This window comes from Callionymus lyra, chromosome 9 (genome assembly GCF_982586985.1).
Source record: "Callionymus lyra chromosome 9, fCalLyr1.hap1.1, whole genome shotgun sequence".
NCBI classification, from domain to species: domain Eukaryota; kingdom Metazoa; phylum Chordata; class Actinopteri; order Syngnathiformes; family Callionymidae; genus Callionymus; species Callionymus lyra.
In genome coordinates this window covers 11,223,404-11,242,763 of record NC_141826.1, presented here as the reverse complement: position 1 = coordinate 11,242,763, position 19,360 = coordinate 11,223,404, and the positions used below count along the sequence as shown (strand labels likewise).

General features: G+C 38.0%; 3 protein-coding genes across 5 annotated transcripts in view; 1 reads left to right on the top strand and 2 right to left on the bottom strand.

Moving 5' to 3' along the window:
* Positions 1 to 7,910, bottom strand: part of LOC148071822 (PDZ and LIM domain protein 7-like) — a 55,392-nt gene extending 47,482 nt beyond the window's left edge. The window contains exons 1-2 of one of the 2 annotated variants that reach the window (XM_087798598.1): positions 7,756 to 7,910; positions 5,638 to 5,736 (exon numbers count right to left, since the gene is read on the bottom strand). In XM_087798598.1, the coding sequence (XP_087654724.1) occupies positions 5,638 to 5,736; positions 7,756 to 7,770 (114 nt within the window). In that variant the 5' untranslated portion in view covers positions 7,771 to 7,910. Of the gene's footprint in view, positions 1 to 5,637; positions 5,737 to 6,136; positions 6,275 to 7,755 lie in introns of those variants that run through there. The other variant, XM_087798599.1, reaches the window with a different exon arrangement.
* Positions 7,911 to 11,750: 3,840 nt separating this feature from the next.
* On the top strand, positions 11,751 to 15,994 carry cltb (clathrin, light chain B). 2 transcript variants are annotated; one of them, XM_087799322.1, is made up of 6 exons: positions 11,751 to 12,116; positions 12,602 to 12,648; positions 12,819 to 12,936; positions 13,561 to 13,672; positions 15,036 to 15,089; positions 15,306 to 15,994. In XM_087799322.1, the coding sequence occupies exons 1-6, from the start codon at positions 11,954 to 11,956 to the stop codon at positions 15,475 to 15,477; spliced, it is 666 nt and encodes a 221-aa protein (XP_087655448.1). In that variant the 5' UTR covers positions 11,751 to 11,953; the 3' UTR covers positions 15,478 to 15,994. The 2 variants fall into 2 exon arrangements, with proteins under 2 accessions (XP_087655448.1, XP_087655449.1); XM_087799323.1 differs by lacking the exon at positions 15,036 to 15,089 and having other exon boundaries at positions 11,758 to 12,116.
* A 1,215-nt stretch (positions 15,995 to 17,209) lies between these two features.
* higd2a (HIG1 hypoxia inducible domain family, member 2A) lies at positions 17,210 to 19,188 on the bottom strand. The gene is made up of 2 exons (XM_087799825.1): positions 18,989 to 19,188; positions 17,210 to 17,519 (listed from the first exon to the last, which is right to left on the bottom strand). The coding sequence occupies exons 1-2, from the start codon at positions 19,170 to 19,172 to the stop codon at positions 17,353 to 17,355; spliced, it is 351 nt and encodes a 116-aa protein (XP_087655951.1). The 5' UTR covers positions 19,173 to 19,188; the 3' UTR covers positions 17,210 to 17,352.
* Between the last annotated feature and the right edge of the window lie 172 nt (positions 19,189 to 19,360).

The following is a 19,360-nucleotide window of genomic DNA, read 5'->3' as shown; positions in this document are numbered from 1 at the left end:
ACAAAACTGTGGGAATCAAAAGCAGAAATGAAAAGTCAGCTGTAGTCGGGATCCCCCGCTGCACTTATTGACTTGACATCATCTCCGATTCACATCCTTCAATTTTAAAGGAGTGACATGTGTTCACAAACAGAAACCAGATGGTGCTCAGCGTCGGAGCATCGTAATGCTCAGACCTGCCTGCAGGCAGATAAATGGAGAAATTCCTTTGAGGAGCTTCGACACTTGCCCTCGACTGTGACTCAGTTAAAAGAGCATTACAACAACCGTCTTCCTACATTTCACGTCGCCTCGACCAAAAGCAGGAAGTGGAGAGAGCGCCTTGCAGAGGGAGATATAATGTTACTACGCCAGATGTGTTTTTCTCAAGGGCAACGAGGATAAGGATAATTTCTGAAGACTGAAAGAACAAAAAAGCTTGTCGGAATGTGCTCGGAGACAAAATATGTCTTGTGTTGAAATTGAAAATGCTTTTGTAAAAGGAAAACATTTCGGGCTCAGATTTTCCAAAGGACATCCAATCCACTATTTGCTGTTAAATGTTCAGCAAAAATGTAATACTGTAAATCATTTAGTACTCATATTGAAATAGCAACAGCTTTTCCTCATGTTATTTATAATCCTTGTTGACAGCAAATGCATCCCGACACAAAAAACTTGTGGGGGAGGCCTTTGGCATTTGTTTTGTGTAGATATTTTTCAGTCCGTTTGTAGTTAAATCTCGTGTTTTCCGTGTCAACTTCACGTCGCTTGAGAAGGCTTTGTTGGATTATCTAAACTGAAGCTCCATCGCTTACAATGAAACGCAGGCTTTACCGAAAAGCTGCGCAAAAATTGACGCAGATCGGTGCAGCTTTTTGAAAGTGTATTCATTATCGATGGGATAATGGGCCGGTCCAAATTGCTTGATGGGCAGGATTTGGCCTGGGTTGAATAGCCCTGTTTTATGATCTATATTTCACATCATCACTGTTTAATCTGCTACAATAACATACAGTAAGGGGGCCACAAATTGTTTGCACTTTTCGTCACAGGACGAAAATCTTTTATATTTTCCAAACTTCACAAAGAGGAAAATTGTCTTTCATTCTCCCCTTAAATTCATATCCTAAAACTTTACTCTTATCTTAAGTATTTTTTATGATTGTTGACATCCATAATCTATGTTCCTTACCTTAAATATTGACACCTTTTAAGGTCCGTCAACATCATCGTAATTCTCTTAATATCTGGACAAATGGATCATCTTTGTTCCTTATGATATCTTGAAACACTGGCATCTTTATAGGTCACCAAATTTAACATGAACATTAAGGAACTTTAATTCGATCTTACCATCCGACTGGCTTATATAAAATGACTTTGTTTTTGCTTAAAAAAAACACATTGATTTTATGCATGTTGTGCAATATTTTTGCAAACACTAGTGAGGAACAAACTTTTATATAACCGTCAGGATTTAATGGCCAGCAGGGCTTGAAAAAAATCCCTCTTCTTTTTTTTTTTGACCCTTTTATTTCAGGTCACCACATTGAGCTGCTCACCGTAAACATGACATAAATGTCAATACAATACCAACCTATCAAATCCCTGACCCTTCATAAAATGTCCGGCAGGTTATTTTGATAAAAAAAATAATGAGCAGATATTATAGTCAGTCCAGAAAAAGGAGGAGATGCAGGGTCAGGACAGAAGGTTATCTTTTAAAGAAACATCAAAATCATGTGGTTTGATTAAACACCAGCAGAGAGGTCATGTGGTCGGTGTTCCAGGGATATTAATGATGGGAGGCCTCGCCTGAAGAAGTAATTCTTCCTCTCACAGGGACTTGAGAGTTTGTTTTGGCACCATGTTGGTCGTTGGGCTCACAGGACAAACAGCGCTCCGAGGAGTCCATCACGCAGCCCGGACGAGAAAAGGTCGGGAGACATTTCAGACACAAACGAGGCGAGAGGATTGTCTATCCCCGCTGACGGCTGGAGTCGAGGGAAAAAATGCGAGGAATGCTGAGAAGGCACGGGTTTGTAGGCGCGGGGAAGGAAGGAAGCCAAAAAGCGGTGAATGGAAACCTCCATTTCAATCCATCTCACATAAAAGTTACCAGCCGCGCGATGAGAAATCAATACCAGACAACAAGAGTCCCAGATGCATCTTCGCTTTTTCGATAAAGTTGTTTCGAATAACGTCTCCGTCTAATAAAATATAGACGGCTGCAGTCGGCGCACAATGACAGAACACTCGTCATCGAGAACATTAGCTGCCGTTGAAGTCATTACAGTGAGAACAAACCACTTAAAATCATTGATGAGCTCAACGTTGTCTCTTTTAATCTCCCTTCTTTTGTTCGAGCCTTCCGTTCAGTCGCTCCACATGCTTTCCATTATTGTGAAAAGCCTTTTAACTGTCTGCTTTAGATTGCTATCAGATCCATGTCAGCGAGGATAAACAACCCTGCTAAATGATTCCAGTGCGACTGCAGTGAGTTGAGAACCGTCTTCCTGTGCAAAGCAAGACAATCTATTTGGATAATAATTGTTTCCACCTCAAGTGGCTTCTGGACCTATGATAGGAAATTATCAAGTTAAAGGACTAAGAGTAGGTTAACTAAAGGACTTCCTTCTGCTTAATAAAGTAAATAAAGAGAAAAAAAATTTAATATTATCTGAACCAACTTTACAACTTTTATTATTAGTTAGGTTTTCTTTCATAAAACAAAGCTTTCTGTTGTAATAAACAGAAAATCTTTATAATTTTAGGTCATATTCCAACCAAATACAGATATATTGTGACCTTTTTAATTAAATTTAAATCAATTTATAAATTTGCTGCTGGGGTTTGGTCCTATTTTTAATACCAGGTTTAAATTTATGAAAATATTTTGAATACAATACATTGATAATAATTCATTTAATTTAAATAAATAAACTATACACACAAATTTTAAATCTTTAAAATATTAATAAATTAAATACCTGAGCTGTTAAAAAAAAATGGAAATTGATATAATATTTGATTTATATTTTAAATAATTCCAGGGAAATGCAAATCACTGAACAGTTATTGTGCCGATTCCTAAAATACCAAGTCCTTAAAAAAGCCAGAGTGACTTATATAAACCTGGTTCTTTGAAAGTGTCTTATCACAGGTGAAAGAAAATAAAACTAAGATGATTCATTGTGAGTAATAACCGCGGATGTCTCACCGTCAGCTGTCAAAAAAAGGGTTCAAGAGAATTCTATTAGTCACCTCTGGATCAACATGTTTCATGTTTGGGGGTTGAATTCGTCAGAGTCTGAGTTTGAACATCTGGGTTTTTTTTTTTTTACTGTTCAGAATTCATGAGGAACATTCCGGTACAGAGTGTGATGCCAGTCCAAGACTCCAGCAGACACAAGACATGTACCGGCAACGCAAGTGATAACTGCTTCCATCATCACAGGATTAACTCAGCTTCACACACACACACACACATTCGACACAGAGCAGGCACTTAAAAACATCTTAACAAAACAGTTTCCTTCTTCCTCTTAATTCCATGCGACTCTCTGGCGTGCATTTAAATACAAATAATTGAGAGGTCAAATAGAGAAAGGCAAAGAAGCGATGTACTTATAAGGAATGGAAAAGCGGTTGAAAAGCAACAGCAGTTTATAGACTATTTGAAGGTTTGTTCAGAGAGGATTTCGCTCTTGAAGCCAGAACCTTTGACTGTTAATTTAAATTTCAAAGCTGTAAATGCCAACATGAGGTCACTTTTTTTTTTTTTTATAGTCGTGCTTTTCATTATTAGACAAAATACCACTTCAACTACTGTTTTTGTTGCTTTGAAAAGATGCCGGCAGTGGCAACTAAAAAGATCAAGTAATAATAAATGGACTTTTAATGAATGGGTTTTATTGTATTTAGTCTTTTCGTGTTGCAACAAGACCTTGTATCTACGGAGGGTTTTTCGTTTCAGAGTCAAAAGGTTGTTTTTGCTGGACGGGACTAAGAAAAAATATATATATTGAAGAGTTCTGAAACAAATGTGTAACCTCCTTCACTGCAGTCGGCAACACAACTGACACACAACGAATATCCAATTAAAAAACTCGAGGGCCATGAAACTAAAATGTATTGAAGATGAGCTTTTGATTCACTTTTGAATTAAAATGTAATTTAATTTCGAGTCAACTCAAACACACACACAGTCTTGTGGCCTCTCTGGTTCAATAGAAGCAAGAAGTGGATCAAAGGAAAATGTAAGACTTGTTAGAATGAAAGACGTTCATTTGACAAAAAAAAAACCTTCACAACATGAATGTAGTTTTGCACTGAGGGTCAGATGGAAGGTGGAGCAGATGTCTCAGGGCCAATACCTTCTCTCAGTATTCTTTAAACCATAGAAACACACATTTAAAAAACTCTTATTCAGAAGTAGTTCTTTGTTAACTAGTTAGTCACAACACTCGCTCAACCTTATCTTTCTTTCATTAACTCGCAATATCTCGTTATTATTGCTGATGCGCTTTTTTTCTTTCTAAAGGTCACAATTGTCGCCCACAATTAATGACAGGCCAAGGGCCACTTGAAAATCTGATAAAGAACTTTAGACTTTGGACATGCCATTAGAAAAACTAAGGCCTTTTTGAATTATCAGAATTACCTATACTTAACTTTAGGAAGTTTTTATGTTTTATCTTTAAGTAAAGATTGTCTTGTTTCACTCGATGAGCTGGATTAATCCCACAAGTCCATAAAATGATGATATTAAAATACAAAAATAAAGCCTGAATTGCTTGTAAAACATTTAAAATCCTCCCAACGGGTTAAAGAACATTTTATTTACGTTTAGAAAAACGAGAATAAAGTCTTAACACAAAAAAATAATAAACATACAACATTGGCAGAATTTTCTTGATACCGTTTCCAAGCGATTCAGGTATTCATTTTGTCTTTAAATATTTGAAATTACAATTTTAGACTTGTCCAGTGAATTTTAATTCTCTCCCGGCAGTTTTTACTTAATTTAAATCATTGCAAAGATTTTATATTTTGCACAGTAGTGATAACCTAAAGAAAAACGTGTTTAGTTTGTATTTTAATTATTAATTTAGACTTCTAAAACTCTTTTAGAAGTTCTTCTCACGGTCTTTAGAAGAGACACCATTGGTTATAAGATCCAAGCACAAGTAGTTGTTCATTTCATGAATTCCACTTTCAAAGAGTCACGCTCGTATATCAAGAAGTGACAGTAACTAAAGACCTTGACAACGATGGGAATTAGTTTGAAGAGATAACTTTGTTGTTATGACCAAGGTTTAGAGCTCAAAGGAACATCTGCGGGATAAAGTTTCCACGTTTGATCGTGAAAGGTCAATAAAGCAAGAGGCTGTGGATACTCAACTCGGTTAGACATCTTGGATCAGTGGCTTTTGCTTAAAGAATCCCCACATTGAAGAAACTTTACGATCATGACTTAAAGATGGTGCAAAGGTAGGATTTGTTTTGGTGAGAGAGGTGGGAACTATTGTGTGAACAAGAACATGACACTTTAGGAACGATGCGTACACAGGATCCTGGCTGGACGCGTAATTCCAGCACAAAATGAGGATTAAAAAATAAACCTCTGAAAATAGAGTCAAAATATTAGCTTACCCTTGACACAGTGAGGGGCATGCTGAAGTCCTTGCCGCCCTGCAGCCTGAAGCCCCACGGCGCTGGGCCGTTGAGAGTCACAGAGTAAACGTTCATAGCCTTTACAAAGAAAGCAGAAGGAGAAAATCAAAACTATTGCTATGAAACGGATAATAAATGCACAACTTTTTCCAAATCCTGTTGACCATCTGCATGAATTAAATGACGAGTGACACAAATATGGTCCAGTACACAACATATATATCAGGTTGCTTTCCACTGCGTCACAGATGTTTGTACGGAGATCAAAATACATCTTCGGTCCAGAGCTGATGGTCGTGGTGAACTCATGGTGGAGGTATTTTATTTCAAAGACGCAGTTATCTGTGTAGCCATTAGTTCAGACATTGATACTGTACGGCTGCTAGGTTAGCGCCACCGAACCCCCGGTACTGCTCTCTTGTAACAGGTACACGCAACACGGCTTGTCAGATCCGAAATTGAACCACAGAAATCCTACCTTATTCTGAGGGCTTGAGTTGTAGCCCAAGGCTGGCAGGAAAAGCTAGAGAAGCGAGTTAGCTTGTGTAAGCAGATTCTCACTGTGTTGGCAAACCCTACCCCCCAAACAGTGTGTGTGACACGAGCGAGCCGCGGCCTCCACTCCCTCCTCAGAGGCTATATAAGGAATGTAAAACTACACCAAACTATTTCAGCCCAACACCCACATGAGTCAGTGAGAAGGGGGGCAGAAGAGGACGGAGTCTACACCAGCCACTCCAATAAAGAAGCCTCTTTTAGTTAATGGCCGCTTTTTGGTTAGTTGTGACGGAAGGGAAGATTAAATGAAGGTTAACAACTTAGTCATCCTGCAGGAGGGCCACGCCAGGTGCTTTATATACAGGGTTTACCACAGTAACGTTTGGTTATTAGCCGGTGTATAAACAAAACAAACATGTATTTAATACCAACAAAGAATACCTTTTAACTGTATATTTGACCGTTGATCTGCAGGGAATATTTTAAATGTACCAAGTATATTTACCATCAATTTTGTCTATTGTAAAAGCTTGATTTATCATAATCTCTGTGTTTCTTTTTCTCTAATTCAGGGGTGGGCTAGTCAATTTCCTCAGGGGCCACATTTGACACTGTTACTGTTTTAAGGGACGGTCAAGCCAATAAAAAGAAGAACCAACCCTTAAAAAAAGGTTTAACGCTGTAAAAGCTTTAATGTATACATTTGTTTGTGTTTTTTTTTTAAATTAAAAACATTTGATTTCAAGGGAAAATAAATACACAAGGACTAATTAAAAAAGGAGATAATGTTGTTATTAGATGTTGAAATGAACAATAAAAAAATGAATATATAATAATATCCATCAGAAGCTTGTCTAGTTAGATGATCATACCTCATTGAGGGCCTCTTATATATACAGTCAAAGGGCCAGATGTGGTCCCAGAACCGCACTTTGCCAAGGTATGCTTTAATTAGAAGTCTCTGTATGTTGTCATCATAATATATTCCTTATATTTTATTAATACATCGATATTAAAGAAAACATTAACATTTTTTATTAAAGCCAACCATCCCACGGGCCACATTAATTGACTTAAAGGGACGCTACAAACAACTAAAACGTCAACCATTGACAAAAACGGTTTAATTCATAAAATACAGGATTTTAAAAATAATTTTGGCTTGATTAGTGAAGCTAAAACATTTTATAATGTTTGTATTAATGTTGCATAAACGCAGAAACGTCCACACGTTGTTTTGTGTTTATGGTGACTACCATTTATAACCGTCCATGATGTCACACAATCGTTACTATAGCAACATCCACGTAATCGCGAGTTATTCGCCGCTAATGTAAAGATGGTCATTGTCACAGATCGAAGCTCTTTTACTTTTTTTGTGTTACTCTGGGACTAGTTGCAACAGGTAGTTCGACAAACTGAAAGTGAAGTAAGTCTCTGCCTCGGTTCTGACCAAAAAGTTTACAAAACGTCCCCGAGGGTTCGAGCCGATCGGTGTCGAGCGACAAAAACTCTTTTAAGATAGAAACAAAAAAAAGTTTGGAATGAGGTTCCACCACACCCGACAAGTTTTGATTCAGACCACAGAGTTCTTCTTACCTCTTGCTCCTCCATGTTCGCGGGATCAGTCGCTGTGTAAGCGGGTTTGAGCGTCGGACTTCCTCGAAGCGGCCGTCAGGAAGCCACAGCGGGTCCCCTTGGCGAGAGCAGCTCGATCATTCCCCCAAATTCCTTTTGGAAGGACGAGACGTCAGAAGTCACATGGCCTTGCTGCTCGGGCGTACGCTACCGTGTGGACCAGCAGAGGGTGCTGTTGTCTACCTTTTATTTGCTGGAACAACAGAAGAGCAGGAACAAAAAAATATCAGGAGAAACGGTTGGAGATGTTTTTAGACGTGTACATTAATGCTAAAGTTTGAATCGATACATTTTATAAATTTAAAAGCTGAAAACTAAATATGTCGGATGGAAGTGTAATGCATCAAACTGATATACAATAATATGTATTAAAATTGAGTAAATTATAAATAACATCTAAGGGGATAAATGAAGTTCTATCCATCCATCTATCAATATAAATCAATATATTGTTTAAAGGGGAATCTATTATTAGCAGCATCATCGAATTAGAATTGATTCACTTATGTAAAACCATACTAGTATACAGTGGTGGCTGGTGAAAAATATTTAAGGTAAGGCTCTTTTCCAGTACATTTCCCCCCCTATCCTTTATATTACATGTAAATATCATATGTATATATATATTTTTTTAAAATTATTTCTAATCTTATAAACAAACGAATTAATAAAATTAAAAAGTAATAATAATAACACAAAAAAAAAGGAAAATTCAAAAGTCGGGAGGGGGACTCTAACCAGCAAAATGTGCAGCTTGCTACCATCTGAGCTAACCAACCTAATAAAATGATCTTCTTGACATTATATGCATTATGTGTACTATAATGTTCATATGACATTATATGAGGACAAAGTCAGAAATTTGTAACACAAGTATGAAGTAAAATAAATATTTTCTTGAGTGAAATAGAATAGGATGAGCTAGAAAAATCCTATATTGTACATGATGTATTCAAAACAAAAACTTGGTATGATTTGATGTGTACAACTTTACAAATATACTGTATCTGATTTAAAGGACACGATGAGATTGAAACAATATTAAAAAATGTACCAATGCCAAACAAAATGACTTTATATCGGATTGTAAAATAAACTTTTGTATTTTTTTTAACAGAGGGATTCATACATTTTTGAAGTGTCAAATGTGGTTATTCTTATTCTAAGAAATGTGTGGTTTGTAAACAAATAAGCTTAATATTCTAAGTTCACAAATTTGTTTTTAAAGGTTAAAATCTTTAGATTTGTCAAATCTTCTTTTGTAAATGATTTGAGCGCAAACCTAAAAATATGCAGACATTTTCTTTTCCAGGTGAACCACTGACAAACATCTTGACTTTAGACATGTCTGGCCACTGACATGTTTTATGCAGGGAGCACTAATCTCTTAAGGAATTTAATAAATAATAATAAATTGTATCTTTCAAATAATAATTGTCAAACCACATGGAACTTTGACATCCCAGCAGCAAAGTCAATGAAACTGATTTGAATAAGAATAACAAAAAAAATATTAACATATTGTTTAAAATTTATATATATGCAATTCATTCTGTACAGTGACAGTACAGTGAAGCACTTACATGTTACGATATGAACACATCTCTGGTACGTGTACGATTTACAAACACAGATACATTAACGTTGCTATCTTCTAAGATTGGGTGGGACTGATTATTTGCTCGACGAGAGACTACTCGCTCTGGAATTGTACTGAGTAACTCAGCTACTTTAGGGAATAAGCCATTTATACACTTTAAACATTCCGTTACTATCTTTACTGACGTCGTTCACACATTTACCATAAGTTATTTGGGTCCAAATGATGTGTTGCCGTGTAAAGGTCAGACAACTCCAGGAACACCCCTGTGATGATGTAAAGAAAATTGTGTTTTGTCAAGTTTACTTTGTACATTGCTGTGGAGGTCACCTCAAGAAAGGGTCAGCATGATACCCAAGACTCGTCTGGAAATTTCCATCCAGGCCAGCATGATCCCTTTCAGCAATTGGAACCTCTCGGTTGGAGTGCATCCATTTCATTATAGACAGTTCACCACTTCTTCCCTCCTTCAACCTGAAGGGTGTTGATGGATTTGTGAAAAGCCAGCATGACTGCAGAGAACGACTAGGGATTCAATTACAGAATTGTAATTGATTATGGAGAATATCAGTACATATGGATGGCTACTGGATGTAATGGCTTTTGCAGTTTCTAGTTAGTTTCACTCTCATTGAAACAAAACACAAAATGTATTGATTTGAAAAGTTGAAAACATTAGTTTCAACAAACACAGATTTGCCTTAATGCTGACACAGATTTCTCAAATCAACACGTTAACACAAACTTGACAGATTGCAACAAATTTGATGAGGTCTACTTTAACTTGTTTAAGATCAAGTTATTTAATAAATATTTGTTTTTGAATAAAGGTAAGCTTTAACACTCACAGACAACTAGTTCACCAGGTTGCTGGTTTGCTTCCCGGTTTGTGGAGTTTGTATGTTCTCCCTGTTTTGGGTGGGTTTCCTCTGGGCACTCCGGTTTCCTCCCACAGTCCAAAAACACACAGAGGAACTTGGGGAAATTGTCCGTAGGTATGAGTGTGTGGTTGTATGTCTTTGTTTGTCCTGCAACAGACTAGCGTCTGTCTACTAGACTAGAGAATAAGCCGCAGAAAATGGATTGATGGATGGAAATTTGGTGCAAAAAAAGTTTAGTGTTAACAGTCCAGCCATTGAGATCAACACGTGATGGTTGCCATGGCTCACTTCACGCCATGTCGCAGCGATACCTTATGGCAGGGATCGATGGCTTCTAATCGGTTGCCTGGATGGAAACACTGAACTTTTTTACACCAAATTTTTTACACTGAAAAGAAAACCCATAGATATTTCCATTTAATTGTTTACACTGAATTTTTGACATTAAATTGTTTTACACATTGATTTTCCAATGAATTTATCCATGGATTTTTTTTTTATAGACCAAAATATAGCAAAATATTAACAATGCTTGAAATTTTAAGATTTTAATGTTGTAAATATGTAGTGTTAGAAATTCATATTCAAAGTCCATTCAATTAGTAAGCAAGTAAGTAATTTATATAGTATATATATTTATATAGCGCTTTTCCAGACCAGGGTCACAAAGCGCTTAAACAATCAAAACAATACTCAATAGAATATATACTTTAAAGGTCAAGACAATACTGAGAACAACACAGGAGTTCCAGAAAAATCAATGAAAAGTCTGCAGAAATAAAAATGTGTTCAGATGTTTCTTGAAGGAGTCAGTAGATCCATCAAACACAGAGGGAGAGGAAGATCTTTTCTAAAGCTTAGGAGCAACAGCCTGGAAGGATTTCTCTCCTCTGGTCCTGAACCGTATGCGAGGAACCATCTGTAGATTCTGATCCACAGACCTCAGAGCCCGAGCTGGGGTGTAAGTCTGGGTCAGATCAGTGATGTAAGGAGGAGTCTGACCATGAATATCTCTGAAAGTAAGAACCAGAATTTTAAAGTTGATCCTGAAAGAAACTGGAAGCCAGTGAAGAGTTTTAAGGATCGGAGAAATGTAAGTAAGTAAGTCATTTTTATTTGTATAGCACTTTTCTAGACCAGGGTCACAAAGCGCTTAAACAATCAAAACAATATTCAATAAAGTATATACTTTAAAGGGCAAGATAAAACTGATAACACAACAGGAGTTCCAGAAAATCAAGGAAAAGCCTGAACAAATAAAAACATTTCCCTGCAAGCTGGGGTTGTTTTCTGTGTGTTTGACCTGCTTTCTCTTGGGTGTCTGAAAGGTAAACAAACATTCCAAGAAAATCTTGCAGCCTATTAAAAAGGAAAACAGGGAGAGTTTCTAGATACTTATTCAATACACGTTTCAGCCACCAGATGGTGCCAAACTGTCGCTAAAGTGAACCGGTACCCTCGGGGTTCTGCTCCATCACCACTAGCCAGCAAGTGAACGCATCACCGGCTGAACTGCGGGGCCTTTCAGTCAGACATCCCCGCGTTAAAATACAATTTAACACCCTAACGATAGTTTCAACTAAAAAGGCTTCGACTCGAATTGAACCGCGGAGTTGTCATTCTCGTGTCATTCGCAGCCCAGATAAACTTGCCTAAACACTTTGAGGGGGGAAAAAAAATGGCTGACAACGGAGTACATACGACCGAGGAGGACCCGGCGGCAGCTTTCCTGGCCCAGCAGGAGAGCGAAATCGCGGTGATAGAGAACGACGCGGACGGGTTCGGGGCTCTGGAGGGAGCGGAGACGAGTCAACCTCCCGCACCGACGACCGTCAACTACGGCAAGTTCGCTATCAAGCTAACGGCTAACGCTAGCAGGAGCTAACGTGCCAGCTGCTACTCCCAACAGTTCCTCCTTAAAACATCCGCCTTGTGTTTATTTTAGCGTTAAAATAAAGCTAATAGTGTGTATTTTATTATCAATAAATGCTGTATGTCTGTTTTTTTAATAACGCTTTACAGTGAAACGCTGTCAACTTTTGTGTGTTATTAGCCAGCCTGCTAGCTGTCTACTACGAATTTTAAAACTCGTTTTAACACAAACAAAATAAACATGTTATTGATAAGCTTTCATTGCGGATAACCTGATCCATCCAACTGTTCAAACTAAAGCCGGTGTGGTTCTCAACGAACCTGCCCAAACAGGTGCTTCAGCATTTTTCACCTCCTCTGAAAGACTAAGGAAGAGGCAGAACGAAGAAGGACAGAACAGGCGACTTGGACATTTCCTCCTGTGATCTTGTTGTCTTTTCCCTCAAAATGTCAGACGGTTTCGAGGACGAACTGGCCGCTGTGAATGGAGAGATCCATCAGGTGAGTTGTTCTTCCCTCACCATTCCATTCAGTCTTTATAACAATAATTTACTATTGTTTTTTTTTAACCCTTACATTGGACCAATCCTAATAATCATTCTCTTTATTTTTTCTTATCTTAAATCAAATAAATATTTGTAATTGTGTGTACGTTTTTCTTCTTTTATTAGGAGTCCAATGGCCCGACAGACAGCTACGCAGCCATCGCCCAGGTGGACATCCAGAGACAGGAGCCGGAGAGTTTGCGTAAATGGAGGGAGGAGCAGAAGACGCGCCTCGAAGCTTTAGGTGAGTTCCTGAGCTCTGAAAAATGCTTTTGTACTTTGTGCACACGGTCATCATTAATGGATTATTCCATGTCGCCATCTCCATTGTCTCCAGACATTTTTTTTAAAGTGTGCGTAGCAGAATAAACCCTTCTTGACGTTGGATTATATTTTTATTTTAGCTAGTAACAGCTTTTATATGTCATCTTAATAATATTAGATATAATAATAATAATAATATAATTGTTGGTGCTTATAGATTGATTGATGTCAGGGATGTAACTTCATTTTGCATTCATTCAGATGGAAACTATGATACATTTTCTGGCTTTTTCAAAGTATATTTCTGTTCCGTACAAGCTTCTTATCAGGGAGTGACTTGAAGATTTAGTGAGGAGAATCATCAAATGGATGTGTTGTTTTACTTTTATTGCGTATTTATTAACATTTACTTACTAATAAAACCCTTTTCATTTCTGCCATTACTTTATCTTTCATTGCACTTTTTTTCTATATTTCCTATATATTTTATTGCTATTCTATTCACAAAATGCACATTCTTAAAGAGTCAGTGTATATAGTCAACATATACTTGGCGTATAAAGCTGAATCTGATCCTCTGACAATCATGTCTGCTTTGACAAAGACTCTGCGTCGAAGGCAGCAGAGGCGGAGTGGCGGGAGAAAGCCAAGAAGGAGCTCGAGGACTGGCATGTGCACCAGGGTGAGCAGATGGAGAAGAACAAGGCCAACAACAGGTGGGTACTTCTCATTTCCCTTCCAGATGGGTCAGGCAGAAACATTTCCATGAATATAAAAAAAAAAGAGAAAATCTAAGAAAACTACATGTTTCCTGGTATCAGTAGAAAAAAAGGATTATATTTGTATTTAAAGCACTTGAAAATGTGTTCTCTATGTCCATTTCTCGTCTTTCTCCATCTGAACACTCTAACCTACTCTTTTCTTAAACCTTTCCACAGACTGTGTCCAAGTCTGGAACGGTATCTTCCCGTTTCTGCTTGTTTTTGTTTCTGCAGACTTGTTTAAACATTGTTTTTTGTGGCAAGAACTGGACAGAAACCAATTGTTGAATGGAATGTTTAAACTGACAAATGAACCGCCTGAATCAGCTTTCTTGGCTCTGATTACTTAGTGACAATATCATTGGACTGAAGATAGGAGAGGTTTAGATGAGAGTTTAATGCCCACGTGTCACATCTTCACCCACAACTTTGTCTGCTAAATTAATCTGTTGGCGTCATGACTGGCTTAACTATATCATAAGGTATATATATACAGAGAAATGTATCTTTTTTAGCAAGTTTGATTATTTGAAATGAAACCTGATTACATTATTCTTGCCATCTTCTGTTCTGAGCAGTGCTGAGCTAAACATAGAAGCAGAAGTAGAGCTCGATAAAAGAAAATATTTTTACAATATCGATTATTAAATCACTAGAGCGATTATTTGAACAATTACGTCAGGTTGGAGCTTACAACACAACATGGTAGACGTGGATAAAACTCTGTCAGAACCCTCTTGACAAGGTGTCGCACTGCGCTAACGTTAGCTTCCGACAACAAGCCGCCTGTGACATAACGAATGAAACTGAGAGAATCACAAAGTTACAACAGTCACTTAACTAAAGTAGTTTTTTAATGTTGTATTATTACAATAATTTTGTTGTTGCACTTCAATTACACTTTTAGACTTAATAGTCATGGAGTTTTTGGCAAATAAAACCCCTCTGATACAGTTGCAACCATGGTTCTACAAATATGTGCTGTCCCGATTGGTATCTTTGGGAGGTAACCAAAAGTGACAGCTTTTAGAGGGCTGAGCACACATGAGGTAGAACTGTTGTATTTTCATTATTCAAGAGCAGATTGTGAATCGAAATTGTTTCATAACCTTATGAATTGAATCTATTAAGTAAACTATCCATGAAACCCTGCCCTAAATAGGAGTAGATTATCGCCTGCAAGTGTTCTTTGCTACTTTTAATCTTGGCTTCACTAACTGTAAACTTCTTTCCTCTTCTGAAATGCACTAACGTTGTCTTTCGTGCACTGAAACTCTTCTCTCCTTTTTGTTTCCTGCTGTCTGGTCCTGCGCACTAGGATTGCTGACAAGGCTTTCTACAAACAGCCCAACTCTGATGTTATAGGCCTTGTGTACGTTTTAGAAACCCTCGTCCTTGTGTGCGTGTCCTGTGCGTGATGCTCATGAGTGACGTCCACCTGCTGCATGATGAATATTGACCTAGTGCATGACTGCGTGCGCAGGTGCGACTCGTGTCGAACACTAGTGGCTGGTTGGGCATCTTGGATGTGTCGTAGAGGAGTCCGTGACGACGACTGAAGTTTGGGTTCGTTTTTCTTCCCCCGCAGAGCGTCCGAGGAGGCTTTCCTGGCCGAGACCGACGAAGACAGTCCTGGTTCCGAGTGGGAGAGAGTAGCCCGCCTCTGCGACTTCAACCCAAAAACCAACAAACAGGCCAAGGACGTGTCTCGGATGCGTTCCGTCCTCATCTCCCTCAAACAGACGCCGCTCGTCCGCTAGTGCATTCTCCCCAGTTCTTTGCCTTTTTTTCTCAGTTTTAACCTTGCACCTGATCTTTTTTTTTTACCTTATGAAATTCCCTTCTCCATTTTATAAGCTTATTCAAATATTTAATTCCCGTAGAGAATGAAGGACCGATCTGTTACGACCCCCCCAGGAGAATAGCGTTACTGTAACATCTTTCATATTTTAAATTATTAACCCTGTGTTTGCATGTTACGCCCACATTTTTCATTTCCCGCCTAGACGAGAGCACTATAGCCGATTAGATTGTAACCACGTTTTGCCTCTAATCTAAAACCCATTAACACACCTTTTGTTCTTTTCTTCGGACAGGGAAACGACTCTGTCCCGGCACAATCATAGCGCTGAATTTTAATGATTTCCTGAAGATTTATTTTAATGGCAGTCAAGGTTTAATTACCGCAGAAAACACATTTCACAAGTGGCCTATTTGGACTTAATAAAACTGAATGTTGACGTTGATTGGAACAATAAAGAAGTGTAATTAAGCAGATGTTGTTTCCTTCTTTTCTCTCTTGCTACTGGTTTAATGGTTTATGTTTTTGGGAAGATACTGCACAGCAATCCAAGGCTGGTTCTCTGGGTTACTGCAGAACACATATAAAACTTTGAGTCGGAATGTACAAGTATTCACCCTAACTACCACACAATGCGTTACTTCAGAACAAAGTCGATAGATCTGTAGCGTTTAAAGGTCTCTTGGGCAAGGATCCTAAAACTCGTGTCGACGACCCGGGATAATCAAAAAGAAAGTTAACGCTTTTCTTTTTTCTTTTTATTAATTATCAGTAGTTAGTTTGGATGTTGCAGCTGATGACCAGATGCTGATGGATACGATATTGATAGGGCTGGCTATCGAGCTTCGTTTTTTTTTGTTGTGGCATCGACCGAAAAGCTTCAGTAGAATTTAGAATCAAAACATGCTTCGTATTTCGATGCAAGGTTTTGTGCAAAGTGTGATCAAAACATGTGGAAATCTGGAGTGTTCTTTTGGGCAGGAATTTTGTTCTTCTTCTTGGAAACTCCTTAAAGGTGGAAATTTACTGAAGTTGAAAAAAGTAACTCAAGATATGCACTTTGTGGGAAAAAAAATATTTTTTTCTTTGTTATAAAATGGTTAAAAGAATTGGTATCGAAAACAGGATTGCTCGGAAACCTGTATCAGCGTAAGGGATCGGTATCATTACCTGTACCAAAGGTTTTTGATCAATACCCAGCCCTATATGTTGATATAAATTTCAAGTGTCTCGGAACTCTTTTTTCTTTCAATTCGACACCGCCGTTTGATAAAATGCAATTTTCAAAGCGGCCAGGATTAAAAAATAATAAATTTAGACGCTTGCGCCAACCCTACAGTAGGTGGCGGCAGAAACAAGCGAATGCAAAAAAAAGTATATATTAAAAAAATATTTTTTTAAACAATTGTATGAATCTCATTTAATGTTAATATTCAGGCCTGGCCTACATAAAAGGAGTGTTTCATGTTGATTCTATCAAAGGTTGTATTGGTAATACAGTGACCTGTATAGTATTACCACAAAAAAAGCGTACTGGATAGGAATATTGTTAAAAAGATTTTCTTCCCAAATTGTTCAGCCATAATCTTGACAAGCACACATAAGATCAATTTGTCTCCACAATGTCAGATTTAAACCATGAGACTCAATTGTACAGATGGGTACAAACACTTCATTTAGTCCTCCAGTCATAATGTGTTAGCCTTTTAATATGATTTTCAAGTAATAAATAATGTCTCCTCGTTATTGTTGATAAATCATCCAACATTCTTTACTTGATTCACCAAAGATCAGATCTTGCCCAGGTTTCGGGGTAAAATGTCCAGTTCCAACTTCACTTCCTATCTTTCAGTGCCGCGGTGAGGACCCCAAACAACGTGGCAAACACGGTGAAGCCTTGTGCGACCACGCGGGCCCTCATGAGTTTCTGTGACTGCTGGAACTTCTGTTGATGGAAGGCTCGGAGGCCCATCACCAGCACCGCCACAGTTCCGATACAACCTGCGAGGACAACAAGTCGGTCAACAAATTTTGTTTAAAAGAAATGGTAAATACTTTCTTACAAACACATTACGTCACGTTATTAATTTTGAATTATACGTTTTGATACGAGTAAGTGTTGAAAAACAACTTTGTTGTCGATGTTATTCCCCCAAAAAGTTAAAATATGAATATATAACATAATATATGAATAAATAACCTTTTTTTAAGAATAAGTTTAAATCACTTATGGGCAACTAAAGTGATGATTAAAGTGTCTCTTAAATTGATCCTGGAGCTCTATTGTATCATCTGTTTATACAAAAACTATTTTTATATTTCCATTAGAAAATTAAGCCTCACCCACTGAAAACAGTTTATCTGAAGATTAAATCTTGTTTACCATAACCACACCCACACTGCTGTGATTGGTCACGTATCAAGGATTGTCACTGCACATCATCAATCCTGGAAGTCTCCACCTCCAAGGGATTCGTTGTATAAACAAAGCGAGGCATGATTACAGCCGGCTGGAGGAGGAGTAAAGCCCATTATGGTCACAGTTTTTACATTAGTGGCCCCTAAATGGTCTAAAGCAGTGGTGCCCAACACCTTGGTGCCTGGACCGTTACCGGTCCGTGAGTCGTTTGTTACCGGGCCACAGAAGAAAAAAAAACAATATATATATATATAACAAAATATTTTTTACAATCTCTGTTATTTTGATTATTACAGTCTTTAAAGTGTTATTTTGATAAAATATGGTATTTTCTCTGAAGTAACAATCACCTCTGACTCGTCAAGAAACTCATTTGAGTCAAGTTTACTCGTAAAATAAAGCGGAACTAGCGGAAAAATGTTTTTATATGAAGGTTGGTCCGTGAATTTATTGGCCAAAGCACGAAGGGTTGGGAACCCCTGATCTAAAGAACAATGAATATGTTAATGTAAGTAAGTCATTTGTATTTATATAGCACTTTTCCAGACCAGGGTCACAAAGCGCTTAAACAATCAAAACAATATTCAATAAAGTATATACTTTAAAGGTCAAGATAATACTGAGAACAACACAGGAGTTCCAGAAAATCATGGAAAAGCCTGCAGGAATAATGTTAAGCAATGAAATTGATGTTTAAATAAAGCAAAAACTAGAGAGTTGATCCACCTATAACTTTATGCAAACATTAGTGCAATCATTTCAAAAAGCAACAAGTATTTTCAGATTTGATTTATTCGAGTCTTTCTGTGCAGCTTTTAAAACAATGTGTCGTTTATAGATTTCATGTAACCTTCAGGACTATGTCAACAACCCCAGGGGGAAGGATAGACTGGATTTATTCGGTTTTATAAATACAAATGCACGTGCATATCGTCCTGTATTAAACCATGATTTAAAAACCATGTTCATTCTCGTGATCCAGTGAAGGTTGTGGACATAAACGTGATGTCCTGTCCTTGTGTAACACTCGACTCTCACTTGTGTAACTCACCGATCGGCACGAAAGGATTCTCCTTCACCTTCCTCAGAAACTTGTCCTGGTTGCTCTCCCCGGCGAAGGCCGAGAGCGGCGCGAACCCGTCGATGACCGGGGGCTTGTCCAGGTCGAAGGGGAGAGTGGGGCCCCTCGGGTTCGGTATTTGAGCTGGAGGAGCTGGTACCGTTGCGGCCGCCATGTTTACATGGGTTCCCTTCGAGGTGCTCGTTTAATAGACGCCGCGCTCACCACTGCCCCCTGGCGAGCTGGGGTAAACACTGAACGTACTCTGTTAAAAAAAAAAGTACACACATTTAAATAAAAAATAAGAATGCGCAGTTTTTGTTGGTCCTCCTTGAATAATCATTCTCAACCACTTGTGTTTGC